This window comes from Taeniopygia guttata, chromosome 7, assembly GCF_048771995.1.
Source record: "Taeniopygia guttata chromosome 7, bTaeGut7.mat, whole genome shotgun sequence".
NCBI classification, from domain to species: Eukaryota; Metazoa; Chordata; class Aves; order Passeriformes; family Estrildidae; genus Taeniopygia; species Taeniopygia guttata.
In genome coordinates, this window is record NC_133032.1 from 5,946,430 (window position 1) to 5,968,198 (window position 21,769).

Sequence of the window (21,769 nt, forward strand, 5' to 3'; positions counted from 1 at the left end):
GGCAAAGGGTCAAAGAGTCAGGAGATGGAGAGCTGGCATATCAGAGGGGGGATAGGAAAGGACTGCTGCAATCAGGAGTTGTTATGATGACTTGGCAAGTGTGCTAACAATTAACACATTCTAAAGTGACCCTCAAAGACAACGGCATTTCTCACAAAGCAGAGGAAGAACCTTTGCCTGAGTAGTTTTTCATTTGGTGGAAAATTGTACGTCTGCTTTTCCCATTTTTTTGCAAGAGAAAGTCACAGATCCTCATCAAGTTTCAAGAGCTCAAGTGCAAATCAATAACTCAGTTCTCAGTTACACTAGCTGAGGATCTGCCTGTAGATCTGAAGGTATCATTAATGCCATAGGAGGCAGGGATATACCAGTATGGTTGTTATTTAATGAGAACAGGACTGGTTCATTTTGCTGAAAATTCTTCTTTGGGTAGACCAGGATTCTCTTAAAGTTCAGCTGGATGTTTGTGTGACTATATGTAGGTGCTTATAGTCCTCTCATGCCATAACATGAGAATGACCCTTAATGCTTTCTCAAATTGCAGCACCTTATCTTCTACTTCTAAAGATCAAGACAGAATTTGGTATGTGTCTGCATTTTTTGCCTGTATATTGTCAGGAGCTACTATGTCTCAGCACACTTGAAAACTAGATGGCTGAGGACAGATTTACATTATAAACCTAAACTTTGGCAACCGTGCTAAAAGTACTTTTTTTGGTCCAACAGCTTTGCACTCTTGCATACTCAGAGGTGTAGTAGCATTACTGCTCTTTTTTTTTGAGTTCCTGAGCAGTAGGGACCCAGGTGTCGCGATTTTTCATTGTCACTCACTGTTTTTGTGGACAAACTGTTCTAGTGGGAAATTTTTCTGCATGAGTATCTATCTGCCTGACTAGTCTTATGATTTTAAGTTTGGCTTATCCAAGTGGTTTTTCTTTTCATTTCATTATCTTCTGCCATTTGGCTTGCAAAGAGTATGTCTTTAACAGACATAATAAAGAATATGTGTCAAAAACTTTCCACTGCATTGCTAAATGTCCAACATTTCTTCCTCATACAATCATCTGTTAAGTTTACCTGCTTTCTCTACTCTCTCTCCCATCTTGCCAGGTCAGAGGCTACCCTGAGCCACAGATCACATGGTACAGAAATGGGCATCCTGTCCCAGAGGGAGATCATTACATCGTGGACCGCAGCATCCGAGGCGTGTTCAGCTTGGTCATCAGAGGTGTGCAGGAAGGAGATGGTGGCAAATACACCTGTGAGGCTGCAAATGATGGTGGGGTTCGTCAAGTGACCGTGGAACTGACAGTGGAAGGTCAGAACATTCTTAAACTGTTGTTTTGGTGATTCTAGTTTAAGTAAAAGAGCAAGGTGTGCTGAACAGTCTGGTTAAAATCACAGCACATGCCTTCTCATTGATGCAAGAGTAAGATTCATTTATTGCATTTCACACGTTAAGACATTGTGCAGGGAGGTACATGTCTGCAATTAGATAAAATGTGAGTTCTGTTTCAGGTGTGGGTGATGATGTGCAGGTAACAAAAGTCCTAGCTTTAAAGACTTTGCTCTAAACTTTGTAATTTTCATGGAAAATTACCACTCAAGACAAAAACTTCGAAGCTGCACGCCTGGTTGTAATTGCATGCTTAATGTCAGACAGGAAACAGCCAGGATCAAACCCAGGAATTTTTAAGAGCACATCTGCATACTAGATAGTTGCAAACTGCCAAATTTAAAATTTAAAGAGTGACACAAAGCCAGGGAATGATTGAAATAAATTGTACTGCTTCTGCTCTTGCAATTTGGTAATATGAGAGACCTGTTGAATATCAAAACCTCTCAGGTTGCAACTTTGTCTTGAATTCTTGAAGAAAGGAAAATAATCTGCAGCAGTCCTGAAACTGTCAGTATCTGGGTTTATTCAGCATCAAAATCTCTAATATACTCAGGGTACATACTGAAATATGCATAGATCTGCCATGATTGCTATTGCCTTCTGTTACAAAAATTATGTGAATTATTTTCCCCCTTGTTTTAAGTTGGGACAACCTTATGAATGACAATTTACATGGAGATGGAAGATTTTTTAGAAGCCATTTTCGTATCAGTTTTTCTGACCTGGTTTTTACTGCAGTTCAAAACAACTTCGGGGCAGTACCCAAAGACTGAATTTCTCGGACTGTAAGAATTATATGGGCTTTGTTCTAAAATCCCTTTATCCATCAAGATAACAAAGCACAGGGGGTTTTGGGCTTTTCTTTTTTTTTTTATCTCCGCAAAGATAACCACATGGGGCTGCCTGCTGCTTGAGAAACGAGTGACTGAAACGTGATCTATTCTCTCCGTCTGCATGGCTGTGCTGACAGTGGTGTGGGCTCTCCTCAGGCTCTAGAACAGGTGTTTTGCCCAGCCCCACAGCTGAGTGCTGCTGCTGCAGTGATGCTGCAGTGCTGCTGCTGCTGCTGCAGTGCTGCTGCAGTGATGCTGCTGCTGCAGTGATGCTGCAGTGCTGCTGCTGCAGTGGTGCTGCTGCAGTGGTGCTGCTGCTGCCGCGGGTGTCCCGGCCGGGCTCCGTGCGCGGCAGATGGCGCTGGGCTCCCGCGGCATCGCGGAGCAGCTCCCGGGACATCTGCCACAGGACTGAAAACCCAGCCAAGCAAAGACCTATTTCACACTCTGAGAACCTCCTGCTGTCTTAATTTGAATTACTGGTGCGCTGTAGAAATTCGACAGTGGCCAATCAAAAAAAAAAGTATATTGTCATGAATAATATTCAGCATTGTTACAACTGAGGCTGGGGGCTAGACAGCAACTCTGCTAAAGGTTGGTTTTGAAGCTGGAGAGCCTAACTTTGAACTACAGATGACATAACCTTATATGCAGGTGTTGCAGTCCTCCTTTTTGTTTCTAACCTGGAGAAATGCAAATTTACATAGTCTTTATTATCGCAAATTCCCAAATTAGTGATAATTGACAAAACTTTGATAATTAGTGATAAAAATCAGTAATTAGTGATTAATTGATAATTAGTGATAAAGTAATTGACAAAACGTCCTGTCTTTCTGTCCTATGCTTACAGGAAACTCCTTGATGAAATACAGCCTGCCATCCAGTGCCAAAACCTCTGGGTAAGCAGTCTTCTGGCTTGGATATTGTTTAACACACACTTAAGTATATTTTGGTAGGAAAACAAGTAAAATTACTCTTTCTGAAAGTCTCCATTTACCCCAAGCAGAGTAGCTACTGTGAGAGCTGCTGGCTCAGCAGAGTGCTGAGGCAGTCAGGAAGATGCACAGCTACTGCTCCAGCACACTGACTGGGGAATTAATGTGGCTGAAAACAGAACATCCTGCTGATGCCTAAATATTGCACCTCCTCTGCTGTAATTTTGCACTCTCTTCTCTGCTCTCTGATATTCAAGAATCCTTCTCCACAACTTCCATGAGCTGACAGTCTCTTTTTAAAGCCAGAGCAAATACTGCTTTAGAAGTCATCAGTAAGAAATAAAAGCAAGTGAAAACAGCATTCTTGCACAAAGAACTTAAATATTTCCAAGCAACACAGTGGGTAAACTGTAGTCCAGAAGAAATAATTGTTCTGGTTTGAGTAACTTTACCAAGAACAGTTGATGGGGTGATGTAAGCTGGCACACAAAAGCCTACTTGTACTTTCTGCACTTCAGTAAGCATTTACAATTACGTGGATGTCACTGTTTTGAAAGCCTCAGGCCTAACTCTCCCAACAGTTGAATTAATTTCTTTATAAATAGTTTGAATTTAAGCAGAACTTTCTCTGACATATGTCTGGCAATGAGTCATTCTGGATGTAGGCAAAAATGCATGTTCTGATTATGTTAATGATTAAAATACAGACAAAACTGGAGCACTTAATTTCATAATTGGTATGAAAATTGTTTGTTTTTTAAATTTTAAGATTAACAGATTACAACAGTGAAAATGGTAAGTAAAACTGAGTAATCAGGATACATGATTTTACATTATAAATTATGTATTTCAAACTACCTACAGACATGCACACAGGATAAATAATCAAAACAAGAAAGGACAGTTCAGGTTAGGTTTTGTTGTATAGTCAGACTTTACAAAGCACTATCCTAGTCCATTGTATTGTACAGAGCTAGAGTGATTGTCCACACTTTGCATGCTCCTGTATTTTCCTCCTATTCAGTATTAATAATTCTATGGTAAGAGAAGTGAGAAGAATAAAAAAAGTACACATTGTCATTTGTTCATATCTAGGAACCAGCCATAAAGCTCCAGGCCAGGTAGTAGTTGATTTTATTTTAATTTGTTACGCGTACAGATATATAAATATGGACTCACCACCTAAAGATGGTTCCTAAAAGACTCTTTAGTTCACATTTATGTTCTTCTTTAGTGCTAGTATGAGGGAGAAGATGTTAAAAGTTATCAGATATTTAATTATATGATAAAGTGCTTTTCATTTTAGCATGTTACAATCACCCTTCATTCAATATTTTCTGGCCTTCTTGTCCATGTAAATCCTTTCATTATGGTGTCATCTCTTGCTCAGAATTCTGGAGCTGCCCATGTGGCAGCCACCATGTCTTGGCAGCACCTTGGACTGAGGCAATGGGGTCTCTGTTAGTATCTGACACCTGGTAGAAATGCTGAGGTACTGACACATCTTACTTGCATGTGGTAGAAGGCCATCTGGAAAAGAAGGCCTTTAAAATGGTTCCATTTGCTTAAAATTAAATGTTTAAAGAAAGAGAAATCATCATCTACCATCTGTTAATGTGTCTTTATTGTACCAAGGCTTCAGAGCAAAGAGTGTGTTCCCTTTGACATTAACAGACCTGAAGCTGCACCTTTTTGTTTTTTTTTTCATGCTATAATGCTGTTTGATGCTTTATATTTTATGGTAGCTGTTTACAATTTTGGACTGCAGTCACTGATGTCACTTTAGTTTCATCCTATGTAATTTCCCAGCTGTACCAGCCATGTAAGTAGAGCTGGGCATTTACACTTAGTAATTCACCTGGGACAGGTGTACTTTGGTTTTCTGCCCTCTTCATGTTTGCTTTAAAAACATTTGTAGCAAATGAGGTTACAAATAAAAGTCTTCCCCAGACTAAAAATATTTACTAGGGCATGTCAGAAATGTTGCAAAACCAAGGTGCTGATTCGTAAATCAGAAATTACTGTGTCAATTGCACTCAAGAATAAAACAAATCACATGATAAAACCTGTGAACAGTAAACAAGTATGCACAAATAAATTCCTAGGAGGCAACTAAAAACCAGAAAATGGGAAAAACTAAATGCATACAGTATTTTCTATCTTTTGGTTTTCTCAGCTCTGCTTATGAAATGGTCCCCAAGACCTGTTCTGTGTATGCCAGATGAGGGTGCATAACGTAACACTGTTTAAACAGAACACGTTTAGTTGCATGAGGAGATAAGAGCAGTCATCACCAGCATTTTCATTTCTTCCATGGCCAAGAAAAATATCATGCAACTACAGTCTAGTTTGCCACCAGTGATATACCCTTGATGGCAGACCACAGGTCTGAGATGCTTCCTGACATGTGCTGTAACCGCAGCAGCTTCCAGCTCTAACCACAACAGCTTCCAGCTCTTCTGTAAAACCAGAATGTCAATTGCCTTTGCAGGGCAAGACTTGCTGTTCCATCTGTGGAGCAAAGGCCAAGCATCTGGGGAGAAAGTCCACCCAAGTTTGCTACAAAACCCAGCAGAGTTGTTGTGCGTGAAGGCCAAACAGGCAAATTCTCATGTAAAATAACAGGACGACCTCAGCCTCAAGTAACTTGGTTTAAGGTATGATTTCCCCAAAAGCTTATGTTTTCCTTCTCTTTTGAAATTTTGTGACTTGAAAGGATGAAATGCACATTGAAGTCTTAAGTGTCAGTGTCCCCTTTGAGCATACACAAGATTTCCAAACACATTTTTTTCTTTGTAAGGAGAGAGCTTCCAGGTGAAATTAGGTATTACACTGATTGGGCAATTTATACTGAAACTGTCAGTATTTTAGAGAATTACAGTTACTTTCTTTGATTTGGAAGAGCAAATATATTACTGCTCTGGTAGCATCCTGCTCCCCTCCACCCTTCAAAAGAGTAATGCCTTATATATAACAAACATAAAAAAACAGAACTCTTATCAATGCTTCTATTTTGTCTTGATATCTCCAGGTCTGGGCGGGCGGGGGGGAGGGGAGAAGAAGAAACAAAAAAATATCTTCACAAAACTTCTCATAGAGCAGGGAAATGCTTCCAAGTCATTCTGTGCTTTATTCCAGACCTATCCTTGTCTGTAACATAAGGATATCAGGGTACATCCCCAAACACAGGCAGCCTCTTGCAGTGGAAGTGCTCCCTGACATCTCCTTCAGCTGGGGGCTGTATCTGGTGTCTGCCTCTGCTTCCAGGTCCGTTCTGTGGGACCTGCTGGCTCTCTGGGACTCTGCAGTGCAGCTGCTCCACCACAGCCTGGTTCCTGTCCCACCAGGCTTGCTCAGGTTTTCCAGCCATGCAGCTCCATGCAAAACAGGATTTGTCACTCAGTTCTCTTTGTTCAGGGCTGTGTGGTAAATGGCAAGTAGGGAGTACCAATCCAGCAGTTTGGATCTACACTTTGCTACTTCTCCATACATTTTTTTTTTTTCAGTTTGCTGGAGGTTATATAAAATATTTTGCTTTTGATTGTTACCTTCTATATAATGGAAATAAACTTACATGTCTGCTAGACCACATCTGGCTACTGTAGAACCAATAGATGACCACCTTCCTGACAGCATGGAAGCTTTATCAACAAGTAAAATAGCACTTTTCAGAACTAATTATTTAAGCCTGTTTGTAAATATCTGACTGCTTATTATTTTCTTTATAATTTTCTTACTTGTTAAGTTGCAAGGAACAGAAGCTTCTGTATCATCACCAACCCCTAGATATGAACTAACTTTTTAAAATTCCATTAGGACTCAAAGCACCCAGGCAGCAATAAGTTCATAGACTTCAAGAATGACAGTGTCTGTAAACACTGCAATGTTTCTCAAATATTTACTGCCCAAGTAAAATAGTAGATTTGTAGGCTTTCCCTTCCTCAACTTAGGATGGGAGAAGCTGTGGTGTCTGAAGGCATTCATTCTTAATGGATGATGCTGAAGCAAAAGCACTGATTTGCTCACAGATTAGGTATTGGTCAATTGCTTTGTAGAATTTAAAGGCAAGGATTGTCATTGTGGTCATTTGTTCATGTAACAGAGCACAGAACTACACACATTGCTTCCTGCCTCAAAGCCATTTATTTGCATTTAACTCCAGTGTAGCTTTTGAGGGATAGAGAACTACTCTCCAGATTGGAAGCTTTTCGTTAAAAGCATTTGACTTCCTGGAATAAACAGGAACATAAAACTGGTTTGAGTTTACATAAAATGAAAAGAATTTTTTTCAAGGAATCTGGGTATAATAAACAGGGAAAGGCCAAAACCAAACTGAGATGAGTAGGTGGCAAAATAGAGGAAAAAGGAAGCCTCCTGAAGATGTTAATAACAAAATTTTGGGTACAATTTTTCTTTTGTTTATACCATATGAGTATTATTCCTAGAAGGAAATTGGCTAAAGGATAGGAAAAAGACAGTTTGACCTAATGTTTTACTAAAAAATTCTTGCTCCCCTTCTCTTGACAATAGCTACTGTCTCATGGTGCCTTGTGATGTTTGCAGGGTGATATTCAGTTACAGCAAAATGAGCGGTTCAACATGTATGAGAGAACAGGCATCCAGTTCTTGGAGGTCCAAAATGTTCAGCTCGCTGATTCCGGAATCTACACGTGCACGGTGGTGAACAGCGCTGGGAGGGCGTCTGTGTCTGCAGAGCTCACCGTGCAAGGTACAGCAAAGCGTTTGCAGGAGGGAGAAAAGGAGCCACAGGCATTCTGTCAAAATATCTCTGGTTATGCTCTTGATATTTACAAGAAACATTCACTTATTCCAGTTATCTTCTTCTCTCTCTCTCTCTCTCCCTCTGTTTGTGAAATGATGCTGTGATAGCTTGGAGCATGCTACAGCTGTAAAAATTGTGTTGGTTCAACGGGAAAAAAAAGGCAATCCAAGTGCTTTGTAACAGATTTCTTTAAAAATACCTTTTCAATTCTACTGTGACTTTGACTTCTATGTTTTGAACACTGATTTGATTTTCAGCAAATGGAACCTAGCACTTGTCATTATAATCAGTAATTAATTTTGTATTTGTTGAGTACTAGCACCAGATGCACATTTATACTAACTCCCTTATGGGAGGCAAAATTTTATCTATATTTGTAGAACTAGGAAAGTGAAGTAAAAGAGCATAATTCTAAATTATGAGAGAGGAAAAAAACCCATCTTAATAAGATTAAAATTCAGTCTTCTCAATTCCCAACCCAGCCTATTTCACTGCTAGTTAAGGAAACAAATATATTTGCATAAGTAGAAGGTTCTATTTCATACATGCATTTTCATATACAGCTCATTTTGCAGTTTGATTCTTGTTAGGGTGCCTGTTGCATCAGCCTCAAAATCATACAGCCTTCAGGAAGCACACTAAAGGGGAAGTTCATCAGTCACTGGACCCAATTAAATAATTAAATTCACAGCTGCTGGCTTCAGCTGCAGTTGTGAGCTCAATGGGTTACATATGCACCCAGCAGTGAGTTTTTTGTTGCAAGACTTTTAGTTTCACATCAATGCTGTCATTCTGTAAGGTATCAAGAATATAAATAACAAGTGGATGTACTTTTGGGATACTCAGAACCACAGCTAACCTTTGTACAAATTAAAGCTGTACTTTTTATCTGTAAGTTCCTATCTTATGAAGCCATTGTAGAAGCTTCTACAGTTTGCCTTTTCTACAGAGGTTGTACAAAAAGGCCTGTTACTTTCAATAAGCCTTTATCTAAACATAAAACTCGATTCCTAATTGCTCTCCCTGGAGTGGTGAGTTTTCTATTCTGAAATGGCTACATCTGCCTTGAGAGATGGTGCAGAACTGGGGTCACAAAGCCAGTTGTGGTGTATGTTTGCTTCAGACGCTGACCACATCTCTGAATAATCCATTCTTTCTTGGATTAGTGCAGGTAAAAAGGGCACTCTATTGCAGTGCTCTTACCTAACCTCAATATATAATACCTAATTCTTTCTTTAGCAATTAGATCAGGTTGCCAGAGTTGCTGCAAGATAGCAGACAATTGAGTGGCTCAGAAGTACTACATGTTCTTTCAGAGACATGTAATCTCATATATAGATATTTTCCTCCAATAGCTCTATTTTTATCCTGAGGGGAAGGTGAAGAGGGAAGAAGAAATATTCTTTTAATAGACAGGGTTGCATGGTATTGTCTTGTCTGCAACCAGTAGTTACGAAGCTTCCTTTTCTGCATTTATCCAGTCTTTTCAGTTTTAATTTCTATATTTCTCTTCCTGTTTGACCATTTTATTGAAATGAGGTCAATGGGGTTTTTTCCCTCTCTCATCTCAACTTTTGTTTGTGTGTAAATAGATTATTTTTGTCACTCTAAATGTCATGGCAAGTCCAAGCATTTAGATGTGAATTTCTTCTTGCAAAACACAGTGGAGATGAGGATATTATCCATTATATGATTTTGTCTTTTCCCCGAGGCAGAGACTCTGAAATCATTTTTATGAAGTGCTTGTTGATGACTTGAAAAGTTTGTTATCTTGCAAATTAATTATTACATGCCATTCTACTGTAGTTTCTAGTCTCACAGCAGGCAACAGCATAGGTGCAGCTTTTATCTGACCAGGACAAAACAAATTCCATCCTGAAATCTTACTTAGAGGGTAATGGAGAGATGTGGTTGGTATTTGACCTAGAATGGCATTTCTCTCCTCACAACTATTTCTCTCGTGCTGCCCCCAAGAGAAACAAACACTGTCAAGGTTTTTGAGAATTCATGGAGGATTACAAATCAGGATTGTGGGTCAATATGTGCTCAGTTTTATCAATGCAGCTGATGGGTTTGCACCTTGGCAAATCAATATAGCTCAGCCATGTTCCCAGATTTCCTGGTGGTGTTGCAAAGTGAAGAAATTGCAAAGTGTTTTGCATTAGCTTTTGAGTTATTCAAGTTAATCATGATAATTCTTGCTACACAGCAAATGGGTTGTTACATGTTTACAGGTGGGTCCAGGTTTTGGGAGGTTTTACTCCTGTTGACTTGGTTCTGTGTTTTAGCCAGAAGACTGCTGCTGTTTCACTGTGAGCGTGCTCAGGTGTGGGACTGATCGATGGTTTGTCTTTCTCTACCTCTACAAACTCTGTGGAATTACCATAAGATTTGATAAGCTGCTTCCCAGTTGGAATCTCTTCCATACATCTCTCCCCCAGCACAGAGCTTTTGAGGGTCCCTGAACCTTTAATTCTGCAGGGTTGTGAGAACATGATGCAGCAATGTCTCAAAATGGACCAAGACCTCTTTGTGTTTCAGCTGAGGTGCTTCCTGTTGTCTGTATCAATTTTAGGTGTGGTGATAGTCAATCTTGGCTTTAATGCATTGAGAATTTGAAGAGTAAAGCTTCTTAAGTATTTTTTTTTGCTTAAAATCTTCCAAATATTTGGAATTGTGAACAGTATTGTGTGTATAATTTACCTCTTTCTTCTTTTATATTTCAGGTCCAGATAAGACCGACACATACACTCAGCCACCTTGGTATGTTTTTACTGGAGTACTTTCTCTATTTAATTGCAGTGCACTGATTTTGGCATTTACTGCATGTGCTTTCTTCACAAAGTGATACATTTTTTTGGGGTTCAGTCTATATTTGGAAGTCAGAAAATGTTTGCTTGGAATAAGATTCTCTCTCCTGGTAGACTCATAGGAAATAGTTGGTGGAACTGGTGGCAACATTATGAAGTACAGAGTTCTGGTCTGGTTCAGAAAAGCAAAATTTAAAAAAAAAAAAACCAAGCTATGTCAGCAGAAATTGTATGCTGTACCAGAGGCTCAAACTTCATTTTTGGAGTTATTGTTGAGTGCACCTTGTCAGTACTGATCTGGTCGTTCTTTCTTGTCAGACACTAAACATGGTATGGCCATGGTCTTTGCTGCTGTCTGAAAACACATACAAAAGTAGGGGTAAACTAACAAGAAAGAAAAAAATAATATTTTGGCCTTTATCGGGATTTTAAAAATTAAATCATGATAATATTTTTTAATTATGTTACAAAATTACTTTTCTTCATGAATGGAAAATGCAGGAATGAAAAGTTCAAGTCTGTCTGGGTAAGACACTTTGATGAAGACCAGTTGCTTTGTAGTCATTAAGATGTTTAAGCTGTTCTCACATGCCCTGGGTGAGATTCTAAATAGTATGCTCACACTGTCCTAACTGCAAAGTGGAATTGAAAATGCTGTGCTATTCTGTTTTTCAGATCTGTGTGATTTTTAGGAACATACTTGAAAGTAAGTTTAGTGTAAATGAAACTGTGCAGCACTGGAAGCAGAACTCCCCATGCATGTGGTTCTCTAGAGTAGTTCTGCATCCTCCATCATTTATTCACACACGCACACACACACAAAAATTAAAGTTTTTGTAAAATGAAAAAGCCTTACAGTTGTAACTGCAAATCTCAAACAGTACATCAAACTCTGGCTGAAGAAAGTACCTCTGTAAATATCCCAAGTGTCCCTGAGAGAAGAAATTAATGGCACCAAGTGTAACAAAACAGAGCTGGGCTAGAAATTACTGCCCTTATTTCAGATGTGTTCCAGTTCTGCCTTGGAGTAATTGTGTGAGACACAGACACTCTACAGGTAACAGCCCAGGGATCAAGGCAGTCACCTTCATTGAAGGAGGCTGGATTCAAGTCCCCAGTCAGTCAGCTACTCTTGTGCTCCCAAAGTACTGAGCAGCAGATCAATCATAATTCTGAGAAACTCTCCCTAATAAATCCATAGCTGATATTGTTACATCCAGTCAGTTTTTTAAGGTGCTGACACCCCTTCTTCCTCCCCGAGACCTTTGGTCTGGTTTTCTATCAGTACTGTTTTGAAATTACCTGAATTACAAGACACCATAATAGGTAAAATGACTTCACCATTTACGTTTTCATTTCCCTTTAGGGAAGTATTTTATGTGACATTTTGAGCTATTTTATACATGACCTCAATTTATTAAAGCATTGAGTAGTATTACATCATGGTCATTCAGATCTCATGTAGTTGCTTCCCATCTAAAGCAGTGCATGCAAGGTTAATGTCTGACTCACAAAACATGTTAGTACTTGAGCAATGGACTTATAGCCAGAAATTCCTGAGTTGTCATAGTGTCTGAGCCCTGATTTCATTTATGAAGCTTTTCACTTCACCTCTTTGACCCATCTTCTTAATCTGTGTGAAAATCAGTTCGCCTTCTTGCTGAGGGCTTATATATTTATGTCATTACTGATAATAATAATAATAATAATAATGAGTTTTTATACAGTGTCATGTATCTCCAAACTTTTCATTTTCCTTCAGCATGCCACCAAAACCAGCCACACTTGCTGTTAAAGCTGTTGAAAGTTCAGAATTCAAACAGGCAACCAGCAATGGGATTGCTAAAGAGCTGAAATCCAGCTGCACAGAACTCATGGCTGAAACCAAAGACAGGGTGCCAGCAAAGAAAGAGTCCTTTTACATCACCAGAGAAGCCAAAGAAAGTAAGCAAGGACAGCACCAAGAAACCAGCACAGAACATAAAGAAGGAGAAAAGGGGCCTCAGGTCTTGCAGAAAACTTCAAGCACCATCACACTACAGTCTGTCAAACTGCAACCAGAACCAAAGGCAGAATCCCAGGCCCCTTCCATCAGACAAGGTGAAAACAGGAAAAGGGGTGTGCAGCTCCTGATGTCAGCTCAGCAAACTCCACCTGCAGGGCACGTCAGTGCCAGGACTAGAGAAGCAGAAAACAGGTCTGGAGCTCAGGGGGCTGTAATGGAGGAGAAGAGGGAGCCCCTGGGAATTCCCCCTCAGTTTGAGATCCATCCGCAGAGCCTGGAAGCATCAGAAGGCCAGGAGATTAAATTCAAGAGCAAAGGTAAAGGGATGAAAATTATTGGATCCCCTGGGTTTAGTCAGAAAGGGGTTCCCTTTCTGTGTGTAAAAGTGGAAAGCAATTCCTGCTTCTTTGAAAGTTGCTCTCCCCCTAAAGCCTTTTGGAAACAGATGCAGAATCCAATGCTGTTTCCACAACACTTAGTGAAATTTTCAAACCAACCTTTCCCATAGTGTCCATCTCCTCTCTCATCTGGGGTTTCCCCAGGTGTAACCAATGCTGCTCCTTCTAGGAGGTAGTTTTAGACCCTCTTATATGAGGGTACAAGAGAGAAAATGAATAGCATGCTTTCCAGAACTGTAATTAGTGACACTGCCCTTGAGCCAAAAAAAAATCAGAGGAGAAAATACAATCAGTCACTTCATCTCCCTTGTGGCATCTATTTTTATGTCTCATATTTGGTCAGCATGATCTCAGTGCTTCCTAACAGCTGAAATGATAAAATAAGAATTGAAAGGGAGGTTTAGAATTTGCTCCACAGAATATGAATGGGTTTAAAACTCTTAGAAGAGTAATGAGAGTTGCATTTTGCTGAATCTGGGTAGTAGATTTGGAACACCTCTCTTTTTTTTTTTTTTTTTTTAAATTGCAATTTAAGAAAATAATCTGGAAGCATTTTTCTTCTTTTTTTAAAATAAGATTTACACTACAAAGGGTTCACATAAATGAGAAAGAAATTTGGGTTCTGCTTCTCTAGAGGCAAAAAAAAAAAAAAAAAGTCACACAACACTATGGTAATTTATTTCATTTCTTGATTAGTCTTGCCCCATGAGTACAGAATATAATTTCTATCACAAGTCTAGAGCATTTGTAGATGCCAAAGATCCTGGCACATTATAAACAGTTTATTTTTCAGGTATATTACTAAGAACATGAATTGTTTTCTGTCAGAGTATCTCACACACTTTGAAAGCTTTAACTAATTCATGACCCTATTTGGTAGGGAAATACAGCCTCTATCACAGATAAACAAGGAGCTCATCCAGTGAATGCCTTTTTGTTTGGCTTTGGACCCCAAGCACAGACTCTTACATGCAAGGCAAGGTGACTGCAGTGGAATCACAGTGGGACATCCCTAATGCACTGGAATAAGTAATCCAAGAAACTCCCCTGAGAATCCTCCTGCAGATGGTGACCAGGTTGCTTTCGCTGGCCCTTCTCCCTGCTCATGCAGCCTCACCTCAGGCAGGGCCAGGACTGTACCAAGGTGACCTTTGAGTATCCCCAGGGCAGGGAGAGTCCACAGCCTCTCTGGGCAACCTGTGCCAGTGCTGAGTAAAGAAGGGTTTGTGTTTGGACAGAACATTCTCTGTTTCAGTTTCATATCAATTTTTTCTGTGACTTTTAGAAGAACAGTTTTCAGTCAGAAACTTTTTTTCATATTTTGTTTTACATGTTACCAAGTATTTGTTATTTTAACAGATGGACTGGCCAAGAAGTTTTAGAAGATCAGAAATATCAAACTTTCTGACAACAGTTTTGTCTATTGCCCATTAAGTTTTATATAATTATGTATGTGTAAAGTGTACCTAATTTATACGAAAGTAAATAATACTAAATAAATATATACTAAGTAATACTAATTATGAATACGTATTCATAAAAATCCAAATGTCTGATTGTCCAGTTTCAGGGAAGCCAAAACCAGATGTGGAGTGGTTCAAAGAAGGCCGACCTATTAAAGCTGGAGATGATGTCCAAATATATGAGGAAGATGGAATTCATTGCCTATGGATAAAGAAAGCCTGCTTGAGGGACAGTGGATCTTATAGCTGTTCAGCTGTCAACCTCAAAGGCCAGACTTCCACCAGCTGGTTGTTAACTGTCAGAAGTAAGTTCTTGTGAGCCCATCTGCACTTTGAAAACTATGGCTGGGCTTTTTTAAGCTGGTGGTTAATATATAATTTTTATTTGACTTCTCAGCGCAGGTTAATTCTGATTCCTATCTCTGTGAATGAAGTGGTGTGTGATAGCTGAAAGCCACTTTCTGCATCAGTTTCCCTTCTGACATATTGTGGGTTTTGTTGTTTGTACAGCTAAAACCATCTCAATACATGGTTTGCACACAGGGAGGCCTATTCTCTACTGAGGTTTCTTGTTAATGCCCAGCCCAGCGATGTCATGTAAGCTTGTATTTAATACAGTCTGTCAGTGAGTTTATTATTGTTCTGCATTTAGTTTTCCTGAAGTTGCTTAGCATTTCTACACCCAAATTTGAAATATTTTTTGAGTACAAACCAATTCTGTGCAGTAGAGTGAATAAGAAGAAAGGGGAAGGAATGAGAATTATGATTTGCTAAATTCAAGAACATGTCCCAGTGACAAATTATTTTAAGCTTGCCAGCAGTGTCTGGTTGAAATTTTTGTTTGGTCTAGCAAATCCTGTCCTCAGTTCTAATGTTGTCACCTGGTTTTAAGTTTTTTCTGGATCCATGTTCATGCAGTTTTTCTCCATTTACTGTGCCTGAAGTTAAACCAGGATACCCAAGATAATTTCTTTCTGTCTCATGAGAGACCTATAAACTGCATCCTTAAGCCACACTGTTTCTCACTGGGAGAGGGACTGGGGGAAGACAGACACGAGGAGAGAATTATGCATCCTCCTCCTTGTGCTGAGCTCTCTGCTAATATGCTAGTGATGGGCTGCAAATTATGGATTCTGGCATAGGAAATCACCACCTAAAACAGAGCTTGAAGCCCAGCAACACCTGCCTAGGAGATGAGAGAAGAATCCCTTCTTTATACCAGTCTGCTGCTCAAAATTATTTCTATCCCCCAATAAAACCTTTCACCATGGTTAGCCCAACCATGTCATCTAATATTACTTAGAAAAAGGTTCTAAGTGGTAAAGCTAATTTCATCCATTTGAGTTAAAGGAACTGATTTCATTTCGATTTTCAAGGGCCTAAAGTGGAAGAGGTTGCTCCGTGCTTCTCCAGTGTCTTGAAAGGATGCACTGTGAGCGAAGGGCAAGACTTTGTGCTGCAGTGCTGCGTGGGAGGGGTCCCTGTGCCGCACATCACATGGCTTCTCAATGGTAAGGAATCCGCTGCTCTGCAGCACCTGCATGAACGCACTGACACCCCACAGCCCGCTAAATCACCCCAGTACAGCCCGCTAAATCAGCCCAGTACAGCCCGCTAAATCAGCCCAGTACAGCCCGCTAAATCACCGCAGCACAGCCCGCTAAATCACCCCAGTACAGCCCGCTAAATCAGCCCAGTACAGCCCGCTAAATCAGCCCGGTACAGCCCGCTAAATCACCCAGTACAGCCCGCTAAATCACCCCAGTACAGCCCGCTAAATCACCCCAGTACAGCCCGCTAAATCACCCCAGTACAGCCCGCTAAATCACCCCAGTACAGCCCGCTAAATCACCCCAGTACAGCCCGCTAAATCACCCCAGTACAGCCCGCTAAATCACCCAGTACAGCCCGCTAAATCAGCCCAGTACAGCCCGCTAAATCAGCCCAGTACAGCCCGCTAAATCAGCCCAGTACAGCCCGCTAAATCACCCCAGTACAGCCCGCTAAATCAGCCCAGTACAGCCCGCTAAATCACCCAGTACAGCCCGCTAAATCACCCCAGTACAGCCCGCTAAATCACCCCAGTACAGCCCGCTAAATCGCCCCAGTACAGCCCGCTGGGACAGCCGAGGAAAGCCCTGAGCGGAGCGCCGAGCGCACGGACGGCGCTGCGGGAAGGGCGGTGCTGCCGCAGTTCTGCCAGCGGCCAGCGGGAGGCGCTCGTGGCACGGCTGTGCCAGGTGAGTTACCTGGGCCGTGTCACATCCCTGTGCCAGGTGAGTGACCTGGGCCGTGTCACATCCCTGTGCCAGGTGAGTGACCTGGGCCCTGTCACATCCCTGTGCCAGGTGAGTGACCTGGGCCGTGTCACATCCCTGTGCCAGGTGAGTTACCTGGGCTGTGTCACATTCCTGTGCCAGGTGAGTGACCTGGGATGTGTCACACATCTGTACCAGCTGAGTTAACTGGGCTGTGTCACACGGCCTTTGCACTGCTGTGACAAGGCTGTGCTGCTGCTGCCACCATGTGCTGCCCCCCTGTTTTGGCAGGAGCTTCTGCTCCAAGCATAACATGTTGGCATCATGATCCTGCAAAGACAGTAAGCTCTAAGCCAAGTATCACAGAATCACAGAATATTCTGAGGTGGAACCACAAGTCCAACTCTTACATGAATGGCCCATACAGGGACCAAACACGCAACCTTGGCATTATTAGCACCACGATCAAAAACAAAATGCACAATTCCATCTGTACAATGCAAACAACCCTAAGGTGGATATAGGAAAGCAAAACATTTAAACATAATAAAATCTTCAATATATGTGTTTATGCTTTTCAGTGTCAGTATTTCACTCTTTAAGCTAGGGAGAAGACCAATGCCTGATTCCAGCCTTCCATCATCTGGGTAGGTCCTAATTAGTGTTAGCAGCTCTGTTCCCAAGATCTTGAAATCAAAGCTCTTCTGGTTTCTTCTCAACTGGAATATGTTCCTCAACATTCTAGCATTTGCCTAAAGCTGACTAAAAAAAAAAAAAATTTTCACTTTTATTAGACTGTATAACCTCCTACCATGCACTGATTACACAGCTGAATAGTTAAGTTTCCTTAACTGGCTCCTAAAATCAGAGTTAGACTCAAACATCAGTGTTTTGCTTTGATTCCAATTTATTTCAGTGATCCAGGCACTACATGCTTTGGTTAAGGACTCTCTCCATTAAAAGCCAGATCTTTAAAACACTAGAAAAATTTATTCAGCTTAACTCTTGATCACCTCTTTTACTCCTGAAGTGCAATTGATTTTCTTTTTCAGACTCTCCCAGGCTATCTATCTTTGTATGTGTGTGTGTGTGGTTATAAACAAAGAGTGGCATACTTTGCCATAAAGATGTTTGCTCCAGGATTATTTTAAAATTAATTGTTTGCACATGATCTCTGTTTTCCTTCAGCTATGCAGAGTAAATGGGCTAACTGAAAAAGGTGTCAGGGCAAATGAACCATGACCTTGAGATTGGTATGTTCCCACAGCCTGGGCTGTTCCCCTTCCCAATAACGCCATGTCCAGAACAGAAAGGCCAGTGCTTTATTTACAACACAAACATGTGAGTAAAGGTTCTGACACTCTCCCACTGGACATAATTTGTTTCTCTGTCTGAAGGCTATGCTGAAGTTCCTCCTTTGCAGATGTGAGTAGAATCTCTGTTTGGCTGTTCAAGAATTGTCCTGCAGCTCAGGAGCAACTCTGAGTCAGTAATTTCATGTTCATATTCCAAGGCACCCTTGCTCCTAGTGTTCCCTTAGACATTGGCTGATGTAGTTACATTCAGTTATCTTCACGTATAGAGCATCATCCTGTCTCAGATGACTGACTCTGGGTTGATTTTCAAATTATTTACAGCTCATCAGGCACAGATATATGGTCTCCATTTATGTAGCCATGTTCTACTCAGGGCACTGTTGTCTCCTGAAATACAAAGCCTAGAGATAAATAAGCCACATGTTTCTGTGATGCACTGTGTCTCCCTGCTTTTTTTCAGGTTGTTCATTTTATACTGACCTTTCTTCTCACTGAATTCACATGTCTGCCCCTGTTAGGTGTAATCATGTTTACATTGCATCCAAGCTTCTAACTGCAGTTGGCTCAATATCACAATGTAGGTGGGGTTTTTTGTTGGTTAGTTGGATTTCAAACCATTAAGGTTCTGTAAGTGAGAGTCAGAGCATTTACTCTGCTCTTAAATCAAAAGACAGTGATGAGTCTGCATAACAGAAGCACAAGACACTCTCATAATAATAAAAATTAGACACATCATATATTACTCTGAAGACACAAGAACATGATTTTCATTCCAGGCTGCTGAAACATTTCACTATAGTTTAATGCTTTTCTGTCTGGTGTAGGATTGTGAGATGTAACTGTTTATATACCATTTTGATACAAACATGAAAGGATTATAAACAGTTGTTTAATGTTGAGAATTCCATGTACACTCCTAGGGTTATTATTTTACTTAAGGATCAAACTGGCTGTTGTGATATATCCACTTGAATGCAAACATTTCCTTCCTGTCTACCACCAAGCTAGGTACTATAAACTCCTCATATTTATATCCCTGATCAAATATAGGAGAAAGCTGTGAAATATTACTCCAAGCAGACATAACAGTGCTTTTGGCAAAATGACATGATAGAGTCTTTCATCAACTGGCCACATGAAGAAAACAGTATATTCACAGTATATAATTGGAGGCAGGCAGGCCAGTTCTGTTTCAAAAAAAGGTGTGTCAGCATCTGCTCTCCCTGTCTGCAATATAAAGCTTTTTGTATTCACAACTGTACTCTACTAGGACAGAGGATAAAGCAATATGCTGTGAGCAATCCCACTACTGTTCAAAATACAGCACTTTTGCAGAACTCCATAGAAATAAAAATCACATGGAACAGGATGTGTAAAGTTCACTAGAAAATATCAAATTCAAGTTGTCTTCCAAGCATGACAATGATAACAAACCAGAATTAATCTGAGCAGAATAGTGGGGGAAGAATGTACATCTTGGTGAAATAATGAATGCAAAGACCAAATTATCAATCATAAGAAACAGGAACAGAAGGCTGCTTTGAGAAACAAGAGAAAAAAAAAAAAAAAAAAAAAAGGCAGCAGAACCTGCTCCCTTCCAGGCTGGCCATCCCTGGACACTGAACAGGCTGCATGGTGTCCAGTCTGCCTTCCCCAGTTTCCAAGGAATCCACACCGCCTGAGAACTGAAAGCCTTACAACAGCTTCTACTTTAAATACTGTGACTATGTACCAGCTGTGGCTACATACCAATTCAAAATATTTTCCAAGCATTAGACAGGTTGACCTCTCCTTCAGGTCAAGCAAGACAAAAAATAGATGATGTATACTCTGCATTGTCTGTAATTACTTCTTACCATCTGTAAGGATGAGTAGTTTTTCCATATTCATAGAGAGTGCACAAATAAGAGCTACGTGACTGAACTATGAGTTTCATCTGTGCTCTTGCTCTTCCAAGCTTTTTACCCAACTTTTTCAAGATGGTTCTTTTCTCCTTTTGTCCTCCCTCTATATTTTATTTAAGTTTCTTTATGAATTTTCACTGATTTACTGGCAACTTCCCTGAAAGTAAAATTCCTGTGTTTTAGTTCTGGCCTCACCAAAGCCTGATAAATAACTTTTTGGGTGTGCTCTTGGTGACAATACTTGTGTGTAACTCCAATTTACTTAATCTTTTTAAAATACTTTCTAGTTAACTTCTTTTTTAATTGCAAGAATAAGGAGTGTATGACTATTTAAAGTAACTTTTTATTCATATTGCTTTCTGTGTGGGTTTTCTTTCTCCTTAAGTTTAATTGAACCTCTTTCTGCTGAATTTAAGAACAATATGACCATGACTTTAGCATAACAATTCTCTGAGTAGTGTTTGGTTTTAGGATAGCTTTGTGATTTGTCCAGAAAGCTTTTAATAAATGGGCCAGGGGAAAATTTCCTTTCTTCAGGCATAACATGCCAACAGAAAGGTATTTTTTGTTATTGTTCCTGCTGCCAAGCTGTCCTGGAGATTTGACTGTTCTGCCTCTGGAGAAGGGAACATTTCACTACTGGGAGAGTTGTTTTTATTACATCAAAATATAAGTACTGTGGACGTAACTTAGAATCTTGCTGCAGGTTATTCCTAAGGGCTGATGTGCTTGTGTTCTTTTTCTGGGGTCTAATGAAAAGGCTGTTTTGTAAGTGAATTCAGTATTTTTTGAATAATGCTAAAAAGTAGCCAGTTTTGTTGGGAGATGAAGTGAAAAAGAGCCCTGGCAAAATCTGAGGATATGGTAAAGGAGTCCACATTTTCCTTTTCCATGCAGAACATTTACCCCATCCATCTGGTTACCTACAACAGAAATATAAAAGCTGCTTTTCATGGTGCAGCTTTTATCCTGGGTGTGTTTCTGATATGACATCAGAACATCATTTTTCACCACTAACAGTTTCAATGTCAAAATGCCAGGCAAGGACCCTGTCAGGTGAGACATTCTGTACTTGGACTAGGAAGGCAGTCCAGTGCCCCTTGTCCTCTAACAGAAAGCTTTGTCTGCTTGGGCTTTAGCTCAGCCTGTACATATTTGAATGTAGTGCTATTCCCACATGCAGAAACGCTGTGGTTTACTGTAATAGTTCCAACAGTCTGTGTGTGACTGAGTGAAAATGAGCTCAGAGGAGCCAATAATAAGAATATATGACCTGTGACAAAGTTTGGAGAGCTTTTATTCTAAAATTCTTCTGGATAGTTGATTAAATATTCACCCCAATTTTTCATGCAATAGAAAATTTACTAACTTAACAGATGGCTTGAAGATCCATCAAAGGATGAAGATCCTCTACCACATTTTATAATATATGCAAGTATTGGATGATGCTGATTTTGGCATATGTTTGTACTTCAGAATGAAACTGTGTATGCGTATAGATAGAGATAATAACTGCCTTCTGAGCTGGCTTCCTTTAAAAATCAGAGAGAGAAAAATCTGTCCCATCATTTAATTTATCCTGTTCATAGTGCAGAACTAGTTCTTAAAAACCCCAGAGCTGTGTCCTTTGCAATGAAATAAATTTTGATCTTTTTTGACGCCAAA

The 21,769-nt window shown here is 40.2% G+C and overlaps 1 protein-coding gene across 3 annotated transcripts in view; it reads left to right on the top strand.

Moving 5' to 3' along the window:
• Positions 1-21,769, top strand: part of MYLK (myosin light chain kinase) — a 197,767-nt gene that overhangs the window by 76,715 nt on the left and 99,283 nt on the right. For 2 of the 3 annotated variants that reach the window (XM_012574779.5, NM_001243832.2), the window contains 8 exon segments: positions 1,111-1,318; positions 3,083-3,131; positions 5,659-5,824; positions 7,731-7,896; positions 10,677-10,713; positions 12,523-13,082; positions 14,728-14,931; positions 16,003-16,137. In XM_012574779.5, the coding sequence (XP_012430233.5) occupies positions 1,111-1,318; positions 3,083-3,131; positions 5,659-5,824; positions 7,731-7,896; positions 10,677-10,713; positions 12,523-13,082; positions 14,728-14,931; positions 16,003-16,137 (1,525 nt within the window). 3 annotated transcript variants of the gene reach the window in all.